The 18,735-nt window shown below is 36.7% G+C and overlaps 2 protein-coding genes across 2 annotated transcripts in view; one reads left to right on the top strand and one right to left on the bottom strand.

Annotated features, from left to right (window-relative positions):
- The first annotated feature begins 443 nt into the window (after window positions 1-443).
- LOC108671151 (tRNA-dihydrouridine(16/17) synthase [NAD(P)(+)]-like) lies at window positions 444-9,433 on the top strand. Its single transcript, XM_047881453.1, has 8 exons — window positions 444-2,147; window positions 2,396-2,508; window positions 3,555-3,714; window positions 5,740-5,892; window positions 6,217-6,328; window positions 7,029-7,165; window positions 7,446-7,768; window positions 8,138-9,433. The coding sequence occupies exons 1-8, from the start codon at window positions 1,367-1,369 to the stop codon at window positions 8,348-8,350; spliced, it is 1,992 nt and encodes a 663-aa protein (XP_047737409.1). The 5' UTR covers window positions 444-1,366; the 3' UTR covers window positions 8,351-9,433.
- LOC108671153 (28S ribosomal protein S22, mitochondrial) overlaps window positions 8,470-18,735 on the bottom strand; it is a 12,016-nt gene continuing 1,750 nt past the window's right edge. Inside the window, exons 2-7 of the mRNA XM_018158635.2 lie at window positions 12,039-12,193; window positions 11,010-11,177; window positions 10,590-10,733; window positions 9,816-10,045; window positions 9,249-9,354; window positions 8,470-8,771 (exon numbers count right to left, since the gene is read on the bottom strand). Of these exons, the coding sequence (XP_018014124.1) occupies window positions 8,640-8,771; window positions 9,249-9,354; window positions 9,816-10,045; window positions 10,590-10,733; window positions 11,010-11,177; window positions 12,039-12,193 (935 nt within the window). The 3' untranslated portion in view covers window positions 8,470-8,639. The remainder of the gene's footprint in view (window positions 8,772-9,248; window positions 9,355-9,815; window positions 10,046-10,589; window positions 10,734-11,009; window positions 11,178-12,038; window positions 12,194-18,735) is intronic.

Genomic DNA, 18,735 nt, shown 5'->3' with positions numbered 1-18,735 from the left:
TCACCACCACCTTTATATCACGCCATCACCACCATCAGAGCACCACCACCACCACCAGCAGCAGCAGCAGGTGCCCTCACATCATTTGTCTGCGTTCCGTCGCGACTGTTGAGGCCGTCTGGAAAAAGCGGAAATCCTGAATTCTCGGTCCTTTAGGACCTTGCCGACGATTTCCTCTCAGATTGAACAATGAAATGTATTTTTTATCTCAATTTCTTGATTGAAATGAAACTCCTCACTAGAACTGCATGAAGAATTCGAGTCAAATGGCTATAGGTTTGTTGAAGCCTTTGTTATTATGGTAACAAGGTTCATATTAGTAATAAGGTTGTTATTATGGTAATAAGGTTCATTTAAAATTGTGATTTCCTTTCTATAACAAGTAAATATTCTATGAACATTATAAACTGGTGTTTTTGTAATTAAAATATTAATGGAAAAAGCCGATTCACGTTTATTTTGCTCGTTAATGAAAAGTGTCACTGGTAAGTATATACAGTAATATCTTAATCATTTAATAGGGTTATTCCCTCACTTCCAAACGACATATAATCATTTTCTTCGCGCTTCATTAGTGTAACGTTCATCGTGTCTTTCTGAAATGCACTCAGCAGCTTGGACAAGTTTTAATTGCAGTGTCGGAAGTGGCAGACAAAGACATCTCCGCCTCGCCTTTAGTGCTGCTTTTGGCGTGGATAAAACAGAGCTATAACTTCAGAGCGCGCTTATGTGTCACCATTTATGTCATCCATATTCAACACTCTGGTACTCGTGGTCTCATTTGCATACGTGCTCATTGCAGGGGAAAAATATCTGTAATGAGACGTTGTAAATCATGTTTATGACTTGGTTTAAAAGTCATAAAGTGAAAATATATGGTCATATATCATTTCATATACCTGAGTTATCATAGTGAAATTAGTTTTTTTAGATGAACTTTTTTGCCATTGTTTCAATCAATTTGTTTTCTTTTTTTCAGAACTCTGCTCCCGAGGGCACCTCAGCAGCCGCGACCGACTCGGTCCAAGCGAATAACTCTCGGACCGCGTTTTTCGTCGAGTCTGTATCTCATTTTTTATTTAATTATTATACATCATCTCACATAAAGCAATTACACACAGACAGACGTGGAACAACGCAGTTTTCACAATTTGTAACATACACTCTCACGTTAACCGAAGCATAAAATTGTTGTAAAGTTCGTTGCCTGAAAAACTTAGCAATGGGGATCTGTCGTTTCTTTAATTTATAATTCTATTTGCATGGTTAGATATCTGACATCAACAATCACTTTTTGATACCCATCAACGAGGTATCCTCTTATAAGTTATACCTACTTGAAGGTTCCTATCAACAAAATACGGCAATGGACGATCCTGATTTTGAAATAAACCCAAACCAAGAAATGCCTGGAATTAACAATAAAAACATTCGTGCCTTGGAGGAATGCAAAGAAAAATGTACTGTTAATAATGGCAATTCTAAAGACGAACATGAAAAGCTCATAGATCCTGTAGTCTGCAAAATCAATGGTTCCCCGAGGAACTCGGTTAAATTAGATTCTCATACCACAGATTTGAGTCCCTGCATGAGTACATGTACGGATACAGTTTCCGGGAAAAGTAATTCGATGTTTGATGTTTTAAGCTCAACACGTTGCTATTCATCTGACAATATTTCGCCAAAGAATTGCTGTTCTGCAAGGAATTTGCACTTGGTGAAAAATGAAAAACAAAATTCGGAAACACTGCATTCAGAAATACAGTCCTCGGAGTACGGCTCTCTTAGTTTAAAATACGCAATTAATACATTACCTAATAGTCCCAATCATAGCTCTAATGCTGAGACAGAACACCACAACCGTCCTCTAAACTCCACCCAACATAATTTAAAAAAACAAACCCACACTCGCACTGACGGTCACATGGACGATAAAGAAGCTGGCAGAAATTCTTCTTCCCCGAGCGAAGAAGTTATGGCCCCAGACAACAGCGTCCGGGAAGTGACGTCGCCGCGGGGTGCATGTGTGAGAGGAGAGCACCCAGGCTGGGCTCTGTGGCGCGGTCCTTTGCGGGGTGCCCACCTTGTGGTAGCGCCTATGGTCGACGCTTCAGAGCTGCCCTGGAGACTTTTGTCGCGGCGCTACGGTGAGTGGTACCATGATACAGAACCAGAGGTCAATTAATGTAGCGGAAAACGTGAAAAAGTTTATCTAAAAGAATGCCTTTATCTGCGGATACATTCTTCCGACGAATCCGTATCTAAATCCATAATACCAATGATATTCGTATCTAAAAGCCTGGTAAATAGAGATAGGTATCGAAAAATATGAGTTTAAAAGTTAAGGTAATAATCTGTGAATGAATGGCAAATATCGCAAATGTTGATGGTACAGGAGCGGAGCTGTGCTACACGCCCATGCTGCATTCCGTGGTGCTCGTGCGGGATGCCCGCTACAGGAGAGACAATCTCCAGTCTTGTGAGCAAGACCGACCACTCATTGTTCAAGTGAGTTGAATAGTGCTTGTCTCTTATTGATAAAGTTATCTTTATATTATATTGGTTTCGTGACCTTTATGTAGGTGTCATTATGTGCAATTTGTTAAGAATGGTGACTGTCACTTCTCTGCATTTAACAGAGGAATTTGTTTTCGAATGATAATTTCTTACATTTAATAAAGCTCCCATGTGAACTTTCTAGCGGAAATTTAAAGTTGACACTTTTCCCGTGTGAACGCTTTTCCGAACGCCACTTTCTTGCAAATAAATCGCTAAGGATTAACTTTACCTTGGCTTTCAAAGATCCTTCTCGCTTTCATCATCCTACCTCATCTCTCGCTTGATGAGCTCGTCGAGGCAAAGCTCATTTAAACTTTAGCTGGGCCAAATTCGTCTCGCTTGCCGTATGGTCTCCTTGTCTGGCAGAAAATCTACGCATTTTATAGTGAAACTTCCTGTTCTAGCTGCATTTTAGGTGCTCAGATGTGATTCATTGCTAAAATAATCTAGAAAATTTTAATCAGTTATCCGGAAAAGGAATGCTGTGTTAACTCAGAAAACAAAACATACCGTACGCGTGTGGTCTATTTTCAAAGCGCAGTAAACGGTAAACGTACGATGTATCTGCACTGATTATAAGATATGTGCAAAGTTTAAATACTTCAAGGCGTAGTATTTGTTGGGTTGCTTCTGATAATTTTTTTTAAATTTAAGTGATCGTTTTGATGCTGTTTCTGAACTTTGCGTCTTTACAACTCCATGACTAAAAGGCTCGGTCCATGTAAGCGCCGCCGAATCCTCTTAACCAATTCCGCGTACCTTGTGTAAGTTTCTGCCGTTTTACGTGCCTTATCCGCACTTCCTTATATTTAATAATTTATTTACCTTTAATTGTACTGCTCCTACTTTTACTAATAAATTTTTGAACGCTATTATGTCTCTTGTGTCCATCCCGTGGTCTAACACCCATAACAATGTCTTTGTTTATTGAACACTATATATTTATTGCAATTTTTTAAAAGGATTCGATGTCTAGGTTTTTATCTCGTTGCCAGATCTGCGGCAACGACCCGGCGACGGTTGGCGAAGCCTGTCGCCTCGTGTCGCCACACTGTGATGCCGTCGACATCAACCTAGGCTGCCCTCAGGCAATCGCCCGCAAGGGACGATACGGGGCCTTCCTCATGGACCACTGGGATCTTGTGCATAACATCGGTGAGAAATTCCAGCTCAAAATGACTTTAGTTTAAGCAGAGACGTGAGTTCAAAATAGTGTAGTCGGATCTTGTGCAACAGTGAGAAATTCCTGCTCAAAATCACTATAGTTTAAAAGAGACGTGAGTGCAAAATAGTGTAGTGCTTGTGCATCGGTGAGAAATTCCTGTTCAAAATCACTATAGTTTAAACAGAAACGTGAGTGCAAAATAGTGTAGTGGGATCTTGTACATCGGTGAAAAATTCCAGCTCAAAATCACTTTAGTTTAAGCAGAGACGTGAGTGCAAAATAGTGTAGTGGGATCTTGAACATCGGTCAGAAATTCCTCTTCAAAATGACTATAGTTTAAAAGAGACGTGAGTACAAAATAGTGTAGTGGGACCTTGTGCATCGGTGAGTCGTTCCTTGTCAAAATCGCGATGTTCCAACCAGAGGTTTGAGTGAAAACATGCGAAAGATTGTGTCGAAAATATTGTCGTAAAATGTAAAAGTTTAAGTAATGTAAGAAAAGAATTAAAAATGAAAATGTCGAAAAAATGTAATTAATGTAGAATGTAAAAAGTTCAAGTAATAACTATGTGAAGCCATGAGCCACCAGCGGGAAAATAATTGCTGTCAGGTCAGATGACAGGTCTTCGTTGTTGTCAGGTTATCATTGCTGTCAGGTCAGATGACTGGTCTTCGTTGTTGTCAGGTTATCACTGCTGTTAGACGTCTTTCCTCTTCATCATCAACGTTCAACAGCCATCAACTGGTGAACGTTGACGCTTTTATTCAACCTCAATCCACTAAATAAAACTTTATACATAATTCAAGGAAATCGTGTTTGACGGAATTTATTTAAATTAATTTTATATTCGTCCCAATGAAATTATTGAAACGAATTATTTGAGTACACAAAATTTCACGACCGTTAAAATCTTAACAGTTATGACAAACGCTGACGTTATTGCTACGAACTGAAAGGGACATGGAAAAAATTTTCTTGTGACACATTATTTGGTAATACACTATCTCTATGAAATACTTCCTTACTCCATTCTCTTCTTTAATTTTAGAAGGAAATTTCCCATCAGACAACTTTCCTGCCTTGTTGTCAAGTGCCCAGACTCTCCATTGAATTAATTCGATTCTCGTCGACGCTCCTAAAATAATGCGGACATGCAACCCCCGGACGATAATTTCTTTCGCTAAAAAGAACAAAAAGGCCATTAAATTTATTTCCGACGGACGCGCACAAAACAATTGCTTTGGATTCGAGAGTTAATGCTGCCATAAAGATGGTCCATCTTTGTATTGGAGTTTCGTTCAACTTTAATTTAGAGTTATTACCAGTGTCAGGTGTTCGTTGCTTTAAAGTTGCGAATCAACTTAGCATGTTTCTTTGCATGCAATCCTTAAGATTCTGTTGAAATATCTTTTTAATTTCATGTAATTAATGAAGCATCGTTTTCTATTTGATACGATTTACGTGTGGGACCCATCTCGAAAAATGGCTCGCTGCTGATAGCGGATGCATTTTCGATTTGCACGTCAAAAAATTCAGACTCTTTCGTGAATTTTTCGTTCCCGTACCGATCTTTGACAAGAATTATGTAAATATCATTCTACCATGTTTGCGTCCATTATTTACTTTAGCCTGATGTTTCGGAATGAGCTCTCACTGATTATTATATTATTCCTTTGCAGTTAAATAACATGGAAATACTACCTGATATAGCTACTTAGGCTGTCAATGATTGAGATGTTATTGTCTGCAGTGTGTAAACATACAAATATTACGTTATATTTCAGGAAAACTTTGAAATCAGTTCTCATGTTTCTGCTGTAACTTCATAAAATATTGTTTGCATAAAGAAAACATGAAAAAATCGTGTATTTTTCTAGAAAACGCGGAAATCGGACCTTATATTACAGCGTAGGCTGTTAATTATATGTTGTACTACTATTGCGTGTAAAGAGAAAACATTGAAATAATATATGACGGCAAAAGACTCTAAATTGATTAAATTTTTTGTACAGAGAAGCCGTCGACGTGCCGGTGTTCGCTAACGGCAACATCCAATACAAGGCAGACGTTGAGCGCTGCCTCGCCGCGACCGGCGCTCAGGGCGTCATGAGTGCAGAAGGCAACCTCCACAATCCCGCCATATTTGCTGACCCCAGCCTCTTCCCTGGTTAGTCCAGGTATTTCTTTATGTCGTGATTTCTATCATGTGTTTAGTATATGATTTTCTGCATTTTCTGTTTAGTTTGCTTGTCTTATTTTACATCAGTTATTGTATCCATGTATGGCGGTTCGCGATCTGTTCGCTGCATTAACAGGAGTTTCTATATAAGCTTCCATCACGAACTTAAATGCACGAATATCAATGAAAACGCGTTAAATATCTAGCTATTCCAGCTTATTTTTACCTAACTTCTTCCTTCTGATGATTGTGTAAATTATGACCCAATCTTCCGCGATTTTTACAACCTAACGACACCTTTAATTTTTGCAGGTTCCGCACCAACTGTATGGCAGATGGCGCTGGAGTATCTGCAGCTGGCCGAGGAGCATCCATGTCCTCTGAGCTACAGTCGAGGCCATCTTTTCAAGCTTCTTCATCACTGGTGTGTGGCAGGGTTTCAATTATATGAGTAGTGCTTTATATATTCAATATCGATAAAGCTAGGTATCGTGATATTAAGCTCAATTTTATGGGAAAGGCCCAGTTATTCAATATGATCTGTGTTCCAATATTACCGCACCTGAACCCCATGATGGTTTACGGAGAACTTTTCCTCATTTACGCTCATGAACTGCAACTAAATACTAATTATCCATCGACAATGGTAAACTCTTTAGAATGTCAGTCCTATTTCCAGGAAAGGTTCTGTGATGCCATAGTTATCCTGTGCTCATTTATTACCACTCGTATTGGGATGCAATAAATCCTTTGTTTATGTATTACCACTCCCAAACTCCATGCTCGTGTGCCGATAAGTCTTCTTAGTAATACCGTCATGAAACAAGACGTAATTCTAAGACACTGTCATCTGCAGTCATTTGTAATGTATAAAATTATAACTCAGTACTCACTGCAGTGAGTGACAGAGAGCGCACTTTCTCGCCGACGAAAACTTGAGGTCACGGACAGACAGACAGAGCAGACGGGCGAGCAGAATAGTGCATTTTTTCCATAAACGAGAAACGAGAACGTCTCGTTTCAGCCGAGAACCGTCATGAAACGAGACGTAATTCTAAGACATTCTTANTTGTAATGTATAATATAAAAAGCAGATGAATCTTATACATCATCGTCATCCGCAGCTTCAGCATGGCCGAGAACAGCGACATTCGTCAGACGGTGAGCAGGTGCAGCTCCGTGGCGGACATGCAGAACGCAGTGCAGCTCCTGAAGGAGAGGATGACGCCGTACGTGACTGGTCAGACGTCGTGGGTTCCTGGTAAGCGTCCATCTTGTGTTAACATGTTCATTTTGATTGTAAAATCATATTTGATTTTGATTTGCATCCGAATTACCTCGTGAATTTTGATAGTTCATGGTTTTGGTTCAGTTTATAATATGGTGAAAACCACTCAAGGGTTTGAATTGTATGAATAATTTTAAAAACGCCCGCTCATGCAGTTTAAAAATCATGGCTCAAATTAATTGATCGTTTAATTAATTAATTGATCGTACTATTAAAACTATGGCCACCCGTTTACAGTCATTTTTTACGGCAGAGAACAACTACTTGGAGCAGCTGCCGCTACGGCCGTGGTTGTGCCAGCCTTACGTCCGCACATCGCCGGCCGAACACGCACGGCGCTGTAGGGAAGGTCAACTCAAAGCTCAACAGCGGCAAGAAATCATGAGTGGTATTGAAGGCAAGAGAGCGCTTGAATGCGACGACTTCGAAGAGAAGGAAGCTGACTTGCTTCTTAGAAGTGGTGCTTTTGGAACCTTGTCCAAAAAGAAAGCTAAGAAGCTTTTACGAAACCCGCGAAAAAAGTTCTTGGGGTCTAATTCTGAGACCGTCAACTTGTGCATTTGTCGGAGTCCGCGGGTGAGTATATATTTTTTTTTTCAGGAGAATCCGAAAATTTTCATCGAGGTAAATGAGATAGTTGAATTGCTCAATGTCTCGTGTAATTTCAATTTTCTTTATTTGAATAATTTTGTGTGCATGAATGTTGAACATCTGTTAATTTCCAACACATAGCAACGTCATTAGTAAAGTTGGTGCAGACGGGAAAATCGCAATTTAGCTGGAAACGATAATATGTATGCACCGCTACTTTGACGCTTAATTTTACAGGTCATTGTTAGCATGTATTTATAAACGCCAATGTAAATTAACGCCTGTGTAATATTACAATACTCTTTCAAAACCTTAAGCAATGTACCGTATTGATCCCAATTTATCGTTTTTCAGGGGGGGAAGTGCGAGTACGAACTGTGCAAGGCTTGTTGTAAAGGCAAGTGTTATACAGACAATTTAGACTGTACAGGACACCGAATTTGGGTGAAAACCAATCGACGAAAAGCATCTAGTTTGCCTCCATCTACATCCAAACTGCAACCAACTACAGCAGATGAAAATGTCTTATTCGCACCAGCCCTTAATAGCAGTGAAAATATCAGATAAAGAAAGAGCGCCTCATCAAATATTTCATCTTCTGACAAACAACCAGTATTTTGCAAAGATCGTCTGTGCAATCTTAATTATATCGTAGGATGCGGCAGATAAATTACAGACAAATAATTGTAAAGAATTTTTATTTACAAAGAATTTTGAGAAACGTGATAAAATTCAACTGTTCGATAACTTACAAAGCCAACTTAATTTTCGCTTCACTTGTCAACACATTTTGCATTGATTTATAAGCCTGGCAACTGCACATACTTTGACGAGTATTTAAACAATTTAATTGTATTCAGGATGATTGACCAAGGGCAGCAGCAACATTCTGTTCCACTTGCTGCTGACTGCGTAATAATTCCTTGCATTGCTTCAGGGCGAGCTGCACGCGTGCCGAGGTGTCCATGCATTCTAGGGACACAAATGTCTGCAAAATAATAAAGTTCTTTGAACCTTCCTTTTACAAGCTCAACCAATTATTTCAAGTAAACGAGTATCTAGCGAGTGTGCAACAACCTGTAAATATATACGACCATATATATCCACCGATTGATCCAATTACATTTAATATTTCTATTACACACGATCTTCTCGCCTATCCCTCACTATACACAATGCCCTCACCTGTTCCTCACTATACACAATGCCCTCATCTGCCCCTCACTATACACGATGCCCTCACCTGTCCCTCACTATACACGATGCCCTCACATGCCCCTCACTATACACGATGCCCGCACCTGCCCCTCACTATACACAATGCCCGCACCTGCCCCTCACTATACACAATGCCCGCACCTGCCCCTCACTATACACGATGCCCGCACCTGCCCCTCGCTATACACAATGCCTGTACCTTCCCCTCACTATAGAAGATATCTCACTATACACTATATAATCATACCTGCACAACATGCATCGGGTCTCTGAAGTCTGTCATCGCTTTAGCAACGTCACTCTTCTGATGCAGGAGGCAGTACAACTTCACAACCTGACTAGCAACATCCAACCTGAAGAAATTACAAATTATTTTAGTTTTTCATCAATGCGAGTGGAAAGGAACATGGAATAATAAAATTTTTAGAAGTATTGGTTTTTCAATTTTTTTCTGTTTGATATCTTGCGTAGATAACTGATGATCTTCAGAAATGATATTGTATAGTGAATATTGTTTTTAAAAAATGACTGATTGTTAATGGGCTCTTAAGATAGTACTGCAACATTTCCAGAGTTCTCTGCTAAACGTATACATTAATGGAATTTAGGTAACGCTTTCTAGGAACGAATTTTTAATCACAGTCAACGAGTTCTTATTAGAGATGGAAGTGGAAATTTGACAATAGAAATATCTCTTTTAAGAATTGATGCGCTTTCTAGAACAACTACTTAATTGATTGACCGGTGGTCAATTTTTGAACGCAAATAAAGCATTCAAAGCTGCCATTTGTCCAATTAAGGTTAATTAACGGACCTGCCAGCCATGAGATGATGCTCTAGGAAATTATTCAAGCACTTGTGCCAGACAAGGAAGAAGAGCATAGGGCCGTAGTGTCGTGTCGAGAGGAGCGAGTCGTAGTGCTGCTTCTTATCTAGAGCTTCATAAACATAAGCTACCACACTTTGATACTCCGGCTCATCAGGCTCGAACTGAAGGCAGGCACGATCCAGCACAAACTCGTACTGTCCTCGTGCCAGTACATCCTGTGGGCATGATAGATTAATCAGCCAAAAAATTGATTTCTTTCTACAACACTGGAAAAATTGGTAATTTAAGCAATAACCTATAATTTGCAAATAAATGTAGGGCGATTATAACTATATCTTTTGGTCATACATGAAATATTATAAAGAATATCAAGTAATGCTAGTAATTTGTTGAGATGGAAAATGTGCCCTTCCTATGTCCCGGCTTAACTTTAATGCCTGTCTTCCAATAATATACCAGTTTCATGCAGCAATTGGCATTAATTATATATCCTTGAAATAATGATTGAGTGTCTCGGCTTTGTTGAAAAACATCATTGAGATGAGAATACAAAACTAAATGTAAGCAGAAGAAATGGGAAATAACTAGGATAAGTTTTGTCTACGTGACACATTTAAGTCGTTATATTATAAAGCATAAAAATAAAATTTTATTCAACATAAACTACTGATATTAAAGTTTACATTTCTTACAAACCGATAGGAGTTCACCCAAGAGAAAACAACTAGTACTGCTGATTTTTTTCTCATTGTAACTCACAGGCAGGCATTTGGCGGTAAAAAGCTCAGATACGTAATGCTTGCGGCCTTTACGAGGATTGTAGATTTCATTCATTCTTTGACGTTCTGCCCCATTGGCATGCCTTAGCTTGCCGCTGTTCTCCCTCACAACAATGATACGTTTCTGTTGACAAGTGAAAACAATTATAAGCTTGCACCAAAAAAATGAAAAGTAGACATACCACTTCTACAAAAAAAAATTAATATAATAACTAACATATTCACTCTTGATATTGATGAATGGTAAAACAACTCAATCCCAGAGTAATTGGTAGGTATTCCAAAATTTTTAATCCAGGGAATTAAAATTCTTGGATATAGATCAGGTCTTAGCAGATAAACAGCACCTAACAAAACTTACTGTAATATGCCAGCATATAAACTAAAAACTAGAGCTCACATTATCAGGTATCCCAAGAGAGATGTCAGTGAAAACAATTTTGAAGTTTGGCATGATGCCCTGCAAGGCAGGATCAAAACTGATGTCTTGCACTTCCTCAGCTCGGACCTTAACCACAGGTGGCATTGACAGTAACTTGTCAGCCTTTATCTTAGCATCATTTTGAGCCTGGAAGAAAAAGTAAAATTTATGGACCACTTCCACAGGCGATTTATGTTACCTTAATTCTATAATCAAATAGGTATGACAATGAATCAAAATGATAAATGAAATGCTTTTTACAGTAAAATTTACACAAACCTAAAGCAGTTGTCTTGATAATTATAAGGTGAATTATTTCAAATATTATGACATGTGACAGCTTAGGGATTTAAAATTATTCACTTCTTCAAGCAGATGATTTGAGCAGATTTTGATGCCACACTAAAAGCTTACAATTGAATACTGGAAAAGTTTCAGTAAATGTTTTAATTTACATTTCCAACAAGAGTTTATTGATATTTGTAGGGAACTTTGTTGAATTTTTTACTAAATGGTAAACTTGCTTGTAAGACTTGTTCAGAAAAGACACCAAAGCCATCATGAGTGATTGAATTTGTGGGATTGAATTTTGCCCAGCTGAGCAGTACTGCAAGATTCATTGAACAATATCTGTGCTTTGCACAAATGCTTGGTTGCATAATATAGGCATTAAGATTAGTTCAACTTTCAGTGACTGTGTGACAACATGAAACAAAACTAATCATCAGTTTGTTTGTCAACAAAATCTCATCATGTCAACAAAGATGGCTAACCATAAAGAATTGACATCTTTGAGGAATAAAATACAGACTTTAGATATTCAGATCAAGAACAGATTTGGGTAGCTATGATGGAACTTGCAACTAAAATCTAGCATCAATAATATTTATTTATAATATTTATATAAATATCAATAAATAATATTTATAATATTTATCATATTCCAAATCTAGCATCAATAATATTTAAAAGTAAGTAAAAAATGTTGGACAGATGAATATTACTTACAATTTTCAGTTGTTCATCTGTGAAAAACACAATCTCAGGAGCAGAGATTGACAACAGGGCACGATGTCTGAAGACTTTGCTATGGTCACAACCCGTCAAGTCCTTCAGAATAGCACGGACACGAGCATCCATGAATCTTGGAGCTGGGTCAGCATCTGCAATGATAGATCCATCAAAAATTTAAACTTTGATATTTTGCTCAATGATCACACAGAAAGCTAATTTGGCTGTGATAAAATAAGTCTACAAGTTCTCACCAAGATAGTATGAGGTTTTTTCACAAGATACAACTACATACTAAGTAAACAAATGACAGCATTGGCCAGCAGCACCAACAGCTCAACGGACAATAAATTGGAATTTGTCCAAAATAAAAGGCTGCATTGAAGTCAAGTTTCAAGGCATTAAGTGACTAAAAAATACTAAAAATTCATGTTTCCACATAGATTTAAATGCTACTAACATTGAGAAACTTCAAGATATCTTTCATATCACATATACCTGTTAAATATATTTTAACTTGGCTATATATGTCACAAAATATTGCTTTGAGACCAATGGGTCTGTTCATTACATTAAAATGTACCATCAAACGGGGTAATAAGGGACAGGCGGGGTAATAAGGGACGGGTGGAGTAATAAGGGACAGTCCTCCAACATTTTGGAGAAATGTTGTAGCAGATAAACTAATTGAATTGGTGAAGTAATTGTAATTTTGCACCATTTTAATTGAGTCAAGTGAATTCATCATAAAGACATACATACAAAAACATCATAAAGACATACATACCCATAACAGAAAGGAATATTTTAGTGACAACCATCATATTTTTTGGAGAAATATATTTATAGTTTATGTTAATTACTTTCCATTCTATGTTGCCTGCAGGGTTGGTGATTTTTTTTATTTAAAAAAAATCAAAAAAATCAAAAATCAATGATTTTTTTATTTTTTTCATGATTTTTTTGATTTATTTGATTTTTTTGATTTTTTTCAACTTTTTTGTCTTTTTTGAAGTGTTATTTTTTATGTTGCAATTAGCCTACTAGCAATAACAGTATATGGATCATAATTGATGGCTAAAAAGGGCACTTATTGCCTTCAATAATGGCCAACAGGCCAAGGTGGTGTTTACCACTTAGGGATTTTTGGGTAAACAATTATTGTTAAGTCCTGTCTCTTATACACATCTAGATGTGTATAAGAGACAGGTATAAGCTAGCTAACACATTTAAATTGTATATTGTAATCAATATATAACAAATAGTCAAATAGTTAAAGACTACTTATAGCCTTATAAGAATTAGCTAAGCTGCTAGCTATGTACAATGTATTGCACACTTGATGCCTCTGTACCAAAAACATTCAATCTATTGGAACCTAATACACACTAAAGGCAACAAGTTTATATACCAATTTGTCATTCATAGTACATTAATACTAAACCATGAATAACAATACCTCACTATAAATTAAAGACTGCCACTCAATATATTTAAATATATGAAAAAATAAAAAAAATCAAATAAATAAAAAAAATCAAGTGATTTAATCACGTGATTTAATAATTTTGATTTAATCATTGCCAACCCTGGTTGCCTGGTGCACAATTCTATCTATGACATTCTATGCACAATTTTGTGATGACCAATGATGCATTAATTTTTCCTTTAGTTAATTTTTTTTGCTGAGTAAAGTAAATGTAATCAAAATTTTTTATTATTAATACATTTTTGATAACTGGGGCCTTTGTTAACTTAGGTTCTACTGTATATGCATTTTTAGGAGTGTCCCTTATTACCCCGCCCTGCAGAAATGACAGCCGTTTTTTTAATGAGATAGGCAAATTCCATCAATCATGTTTTTAAGCCAACACCTGTGTGCAACTTTCATGTAAGTAAAATTTTTTAATACAGCAAATATTTTTTTTGCTAGAGACCTTAGCAGAGGTACTTTTCCCAAATTTCACTTTTCACACTTTCTTTCAGGGATTTTTTAAAGTTAGTAAATGTATGATTTCCTAACTTGCTTTATGTTACATAGATAGTAAAGATGTTGAACTTTATGCCACTATTCTTAGTTTTGCAATATTTTGATTAGTTTAGCTGCTACAGCATTTCTATGAAATGTGGGACAACTGTCCCGATTTACCCCACCTGTCCCTTATTACCCCATTTGACAGTTTGGAAAAAAAAAATTTCATGACCCTCAATGCCCATCAATATAATTTTCCAATACTCATATATGACAGGTTTAGCATGACTGGAAGATTCTTTGTGTATATTCTATCATTTCCTACAGTTCATGAATAGCAAATGTGTAAATGCATAGAGCAGGAAGACACAGGAAAATAAATGACACAAATCTGAAATGAAGCCCACACTGGTATTATTATGAATTCAATAGTGTCAAATCACACAACAAATATTGAGTAATGCACACAAGATTGTACATGATAATGTCAATACAGTTCAGAACACTCTTCACCACCACTACCCTAACATTCAAGTGGCAGCTATTTCATCAACTTTTTCTTTAATGTTCAGTTCAAGAGTGTCTAGCTTCTGTTGCTTTGATTTCAAAGATTGCCTCATGACGTTGAACTTGGCAATAACTTTCAAATCCCTTTTTCTCTCCATTGCTTCTGCATATTCATCTGCTGCTTGCTCAAGCACCTCAAGGCCCTCCTCCATATTCCTTTTCATCTTCTTATTCAGTTCATCTAGCTCATCCAACAGAGCTCCATAAGCAAACATGCATGTCTGGCTGCTGGAAAGTGTAAATTTCATGACTTATGGCGTAAGTCATGAAATTTACACTTTCCAGGCATGGTGACAAACAAGAAACTGTGCCAATCAAAATGTAGGAAACGACAAACGAGAGACTACACAAACACATTTTTTGCATTTTTCTTCTTTTATTTGTAAATTCCATGACTATTCATGAAATGAAATCCGGTGACTTTCCAGGCCTGGAAAATGAAAAATCAAATTCCATGACTTTTCAGGTTTTCCTCGACTGGTAGTTGGTACAGACCCTGCTTAGCCTGCTATAGACAATTTTTGCTACAAACATTTTTGCTGCTATAAACAATATAAACAATATTTTTTCATTTGCTTATATTCCGGATTGTTAGTAAGCCTGTAAATGATAAAATAATAAGCACTTACTAAAAAAAATTTTTGCATACAAATATTAAAACTGAACAGTGGAAGTTATTTTATCCAGAATTTTTTGACAATTTAACCTAATTCTCTAAATTGGCCATTTTGGTTTTTGCTTTGTTTTAATTCATGGAATAAATATAAAAATGCAATTACTATTTCAGTAGGGTAGGCCTATCTGTAAATACTAGAATGATTTGATCCTTGGAAAAAGGGGTCTTTTAACGTAGGTAAACGTGGTATATTCCAAAATCGTAGGTGATTCTGACACTTTTTCAACTTTTTCCTTTATATTAAGCTTTCTCTTAGTTCCACGCATTCGTTGATGGTTGAAATAGTGACGTCATACTATTGCGCACCATACTATTGCCAAAACACTAGGTCTGGGCCGTCTGGCAGGAAAATGTTAAGATCCAAAGAGAGACTGTGCACGACGCACATCACCCAGTGAGAACATCGAAAAACTTGTCAAAGTTGATAGTTGACATTGCTCTACCAAATAGTGATAAACTGTTTGTGTAGAAAGAATATTATGGTTTGAGACTTTTAAATAAGTCTGTGAATATATTAGGAATCCACTAAGTATACTTGTATTTGCCAATTTCAAGTGGTAAATTAATAGATGATTAAGTTGAGCGATGGTTCTAGACACAAAAAAACTAATTCCAACACAGCTTGGAATTAGACATACACAGCAGTGTGGAATTCTGTATAGGTAATATATTCTCATTTCAATATAAGAAAACGTTTTGAAAAATCAACCCTACCACCGCATTATACCACCTTCCACTGCAATGAAAATTGATAAACTGAGCTCATTAGAAACTGCCGCACTTCTGAAATCATGTGTGGTTTGAAATCCAATCCCGTGTTGCCAACGCCTAATAAAGTTAACTAGTCGTTCATCTGTAGGCTAGTGGACACATTTTTGCAATGAATACGTTCTAAAATAAAAAAAACACATCCACAATTGTAAAAAAAATTCTCACGATTGGACAACACCAACAAAGTTTTTGATATCACACAAAATTATGAAATAAACTGCTACCGGTACTCTTTCACTGCGTACGTTCACATCGTGCTTTCTATGTTTGCGTATTACAAGACGGTGTCACACACACTTATGTTTTGGTTGTGTCTAGTTTGATTTCACAATAAATAGATTTGATTCACATTCAATTCTGAGATTTAAATGATTGAAAGTTTTTTTTTTCATACATCACAAATTGAATGACATTGGATGGATTTGATAGGTATTTTATTAATCCTGTTTATATATAAGAACGGAAATGACGCTTCTATTTCAGAATGATAATGGAAATGTTCCTACTATTTCAGAAACTTTTCTTGAATACACTTCCAATCAATGGAGTCTTTGAAATGACAAAATCGTTCAATTTAAAATTTTTAGCTACGTATATGAGTGAGATTGTCATTCATCAATATGAGGAGCATTCATTCGTCATTCGTGAGGAGCTGTAAGAAAAAATTCGTTGTTTTTGATGTAAAAGAATGTTTTTCAATTTAAAGAAATGCAATACTTGATTTTTGGAAATACGATGCTAAAATTAACGATCCGTATTAGAATTCAATAGACGTTACGATTTCAGAATTATCTTCAAAAAGTTTGTTTTCGTTTGTTTGATCAGAAGTTTTTGTTTGTTTGATCAGAAACAGAAAAAGTATTCGTTCGTTTGATCAGAAACAACATAATTATTCATTCTCTTGCACTAAGTATACGAATGATTAGTTGGACTCGGTTACCGTCCGCATTGATCAGAAACAGAAAAAGTTTTTGTTTGTTTGATCAGAAACAACATAATTATTCATTCTCTTGCACTAAGTATACGAATGATTAGTTGGACTCGGTTACCGTCCGCATTGATCATCCCGCTAGATTATGCACCGGGATCGGGATGCGGGAAAGAAGCTAGGTATTTAATTCAGTTGCACGTTAGCCCACGCGATATGTAGTTCTGCTTGTCTGAACTCTGAATTGCGTGTTTAGTGTGCATGATGGAAAACTCAGCTTTGCAGCGTAGTTATAATTACTTAATGAAGTTTAGTTCATTGCAGTCAACTTAAGAGACAAATTTTCAACTAACTAATACTTTTTATACAACTTAAGAGACAAATTTTCAACTAACTAATACTTTTTATAAGTCTAATTTTAATTGTTGAATGAAAGGTGCAGGCATACAACTTCCAAGTGATTAGGTAGGTACTTTATAGAAACTGAGCAAATTATCATACATGTTTTAAGCCTTTAAGAAGTTCATTTTTTGCCTCAAATAACGATGTTGGGTAGAAAAAGTGGTCTTGGTGGATCAAAATAATATATGAACCTTCGAAATTAGAATTCCATCCTGACACAGCTCATTCCAAGCTGTGTCCAAATATTAACATTTCTTAATTAAAAGCCTAATAGCTCTTAATTAAAAGCTTGGTATTACTTTAGAAGCGTCCCTTAGCGACCCACTTTACGAGGTTCTTCTTCTGCAACACTCTAGTCATAACGACCAAAGTTTAGATTAAGTGCATCCAAAAAAAAAAAAAAGGTTTTTTCAATTATATGTTTTTTGGGGTGAAGATTAAGAATCTGAAATCCGTTTTTGGCGGTCGGCATCGGAAATTTTTAATAGAACCTGTTCCTAACTGGACCTACTGACCTAACCTGCAAGGTTTTAGTTGATTGGCTAGGTTTTTTCTATGTTTGGAGTCCATCCGGCGGCCGGAAAAACCTAGCGGCCTAGCCAATAGGTTTTTTCTATGTTTGGAGTCCGTCCGGCGGCCGGAAAAACCTAGCCAATCAACGAAAAACTTGCAGGTTAGGTCCAGTTAGGAACAGGTTCCATTTAAAATTTTCGATGCTGACCCCCAAAAACGGATATCAGATTCTTAATCTACATCCCAAAAAACATATAATAAAAAACACCTTTTTTTTATGCACTTAATCTAAAGTATTACCAAAAGCTTAGCTAATTGAAAAATTAAAATTTTTTAATTAAGCTTGTTTCGAGCTGTGTTGTATTCTGATACAGCTCACACAGGGCATCGGAATTCCAACACAGGGCGCTGGAATTACAAATTATTAGTTTGAAGCACTGCCAGAATTAGTCTCACTCTCACAATATGCCAAATTTAGTCACACACAGCATCAGAATTCAGGGATTTTGTAGGTTTAAATTCTAAAGGCTTTTAAATAAATATTGCAAGTTGGCAACAGTTTGTGATGTTTAATTACTGCTGGCGCGTAGTGTGGTGTTTTGAGAGTGACATAAACCATCAGAAATCGAGTTGCACATATGGTGATATTTTTATAGTAGCCATTCATTTCTTGCTACATCCTTAATGTGTCGGAATATAGGCCTACCGCGTTTACCCTTGTCAACTAATATAGCATTAGGCTAAACGCAGTATATTCCGACATCGTGGGTAATTCCGTCACCTCTCTAGTTTTTCCTTTATATTAAGCTTTGTTTTAGTTCCATGCGTTCGTTGATGGTTGAAATGGTGACGTCATACATTTGCA

The sequence above is a fragment of the Hyalella azteca genome, unplaced genomic scaffold (genome assembly GCF_000764305.2).
Source record: "Hyalella azteca isolate HAZT.00-mixed unplaced genomic scaffold, Hazt_2.0.2 contig8022, whole genome shotgun sequence".
Taxonomy (NCBI): domain Eukaryota; kingdom Metazoa; phylum Arthropoda; class Malacostraca; order Amphipoda; family Hyalellidae; genus Hyalella; species Hyalella azteca.
This window is presented reverse-complemented; position numbering and strand designations above follow the sequence as displayed.